We start from the raw sequence: 2,090 nt of genomic DNA on the forward strand, positions 1-2,090 counted from the left end.
CCCCACTATTCCAGAAAGGGGCCCATCCCCACTATTCCAGAAAGGGGCCCATCCCCACTATTCCAGAAAGGGGCCCTACCCCACTATTCCAGAAAGGGGCCCATCCCCACTATTCCAGAAAGGTGCTCTACCCCACTATTCCAGAAAGGAGGCCCATCCCCACTATTCCAGAAAGGAGGCCCATCCCCACTATTCCAGAAAGGAGGCCCATCCCCACTATTCCAGAAAGGTGCTCATCCCCAATATTCCAGAAAGGGGCCCATCCCCACTATTCCAGAAAGGGGCTCTACCCCATCCCCACGCCGGACACACTACAGAAATGCCCTTGCCTATTAATCTCCCCCCCCGCCCTTGTTGTAGAAGACACCCGTCCTCCTTATGGAGGTTCATAGATGCAGCCTCGCATCGGACATCCTGAGATATCGCTCCTCATACGGCGACCTTTTATGATGTAAGCAGTGCACGCCGATCACATACGTTCAGCCTCATTGAATGGGGAGTACCCCACTGTGTATAGCTCCGTTAGGATGTACATGGGCTCTTCACGTCCCTACACATGAGCACTGCACCCACTGCCTTCATGTATACTACGGTTATTCTCAATAAATCTCTTGTACAAGAAGCGCGCCCCGTCGCAGGAGGCGGACCTACCTGTTTTTGAACCTATCTAGTGCAGCGATGCCAAAGAAATACATTTTGGATCCGTAAGGTTTGCGCAGTGCTTCCAGTACATAGCGCAGTGCCAGTCCTAGAGCCATGTACGTGACTAGTCCCTTTTCAATGATGCCACCAAACAAACAGGCGGTAATATGCAACTCCTTGTCCGGGTACTGGGGGAAGAAGCGATACTCCTCAAATAGGTTGCGCAGCATGCAGTTGAAGACTTCGCGCTCCCGCTTTATGTTGGAGTCTTTGAACCTTTGCAGCATTTCCAACACCTGCGAGACAGAAAAAGAGGGACGGTGAGAGACGACGCCACACCGCGCCTGGCTGAGGTTCTCAATGGGGACCCCCAAAATGTCATACGCTGGAGCGCACAGGAACAAGGGGACCCCCAAAATGTCATATACGCTGGAGCGCACAGGAACAAGGGGACTACATGGAGGAATCGGTCAGCGTTTGTCAGGCAGGGAACCCCAGATACATCAGGAGGGGGGGGTGATTTTCACTCATAATCTGAGCCGACCGTGACAATGAGACTGTCACAGGTCAGCTCAATAGATCGGGAGGTGAGAGAACACATACCGGCGTTCGCTCACTTCTCGATCTATCCCTGCAGAGAGTTGACACTGTCACTCACGGCTCCCTGCAGGGATTCCCATTTCCCGATCCTCCAGCGCTGACTGGAGGAACGGACGGGGGAGTGGCGGGCACAGCTGGCTCTAGATAGGCAGAGCCAGCTGTCACTCAAGCAGCTGGGTGGATCCAGACAGAATTGTCGGGATCGCTCCCGGCGTCTCAGTATACCGCGAGCTGTAGCTCCCTTTATACTGAGCTTAGGGTGACGGGAGGAGGACGCTAGTTTGTGACTTCCCGTGACCCTGAGGAGAACTATAGGGGGAAAAGCCTTAACCTCATAGTTCTCCTTTAAACAAATTCAGTAGCTGATCTATAGAGTTACTTCATATGCAGTCACTGGCTCTTTATTCCAGTTCCTGATCATTGCTTGATATTTTCTGTGTTAGGGTGACTCGGCTCCCATGCAGGGTCCTATGGATCCACCCTTCTAAGTGCGATCACAGCTGGGACAAGATCAGCGTTCCCCCGATACACCCCCCGAAGCCTCGGATGCGAGGCCTGCTCCCCCCTGACAGAGCTGTGCACGCGCCCCACGAGAACAAGAGTTCTGAAGGCTGCGGCTCACATAACACAAGTGCCGGGCAAAGCTGTGAACAGCCAGGTCACCGGGCAATATGGATTGTGAGGAGTGTATTGGAGGGTTTAATACCAGTGCAAGAAGACCGGCACCAAAGTCAGCCACGTACCTCATCCACGGACATGGTGGGGTGTGGGGGCTGGTTGTAGATGCGCTGGAAGTAGCTGTTGGCTTCGTCGTCGATCTCTTTAGTAAAGTGCTGGTTTTCTTTTGG

The 2,090-nt window shown here is 53.4% G+C and overlaps 1 protein-coding gene across 1 annotated transcript in view; it reads right to left on the reverse strand.

The window, feature by feature from the left end:
* CNOT1 (CCR4-NOT transcription complex subunit 1) overlaps positions 1 to 2,090 on the reverse strand; it is a gene marked incomplete at its 5' end in the record, with an annotated part of 32,294 nt that overhangs the window by 20,584 nt on the left and 9,620 nt on the right. Inside the window, 2 exons of the mRNA XM_018575297.1 lie at positions 652 to 938; positions 1,986 to 2,090. The exon at positions 1,986 to 2,090 is cut by the window's right edge and continues 4 nt beyond it. Coding sequence (XP_018430799.1) covers positions 652 to 938; positions 1,986 to 2,090 — 392 coding nt within the window. The remainder of the gene's footprint in view (positions 1 to 651; positions 939 to 1,985) is intronic.

This window comes from Nanorana parkeri, unplaced genomic scaffold (genome assembly GCF_000935625.1).
Source record: "Nanorana parkeri isolate BGI_ZX_2015 unplaced genomic scaffold, ASM93562v1 scaffold3752, whole genome shotgun sequence".
NCBI lineage: Eukaryota > Metazoa > Chordata > Amphibia > Anura > Dicroglossidae > Nanorana > Nanorana parkeri.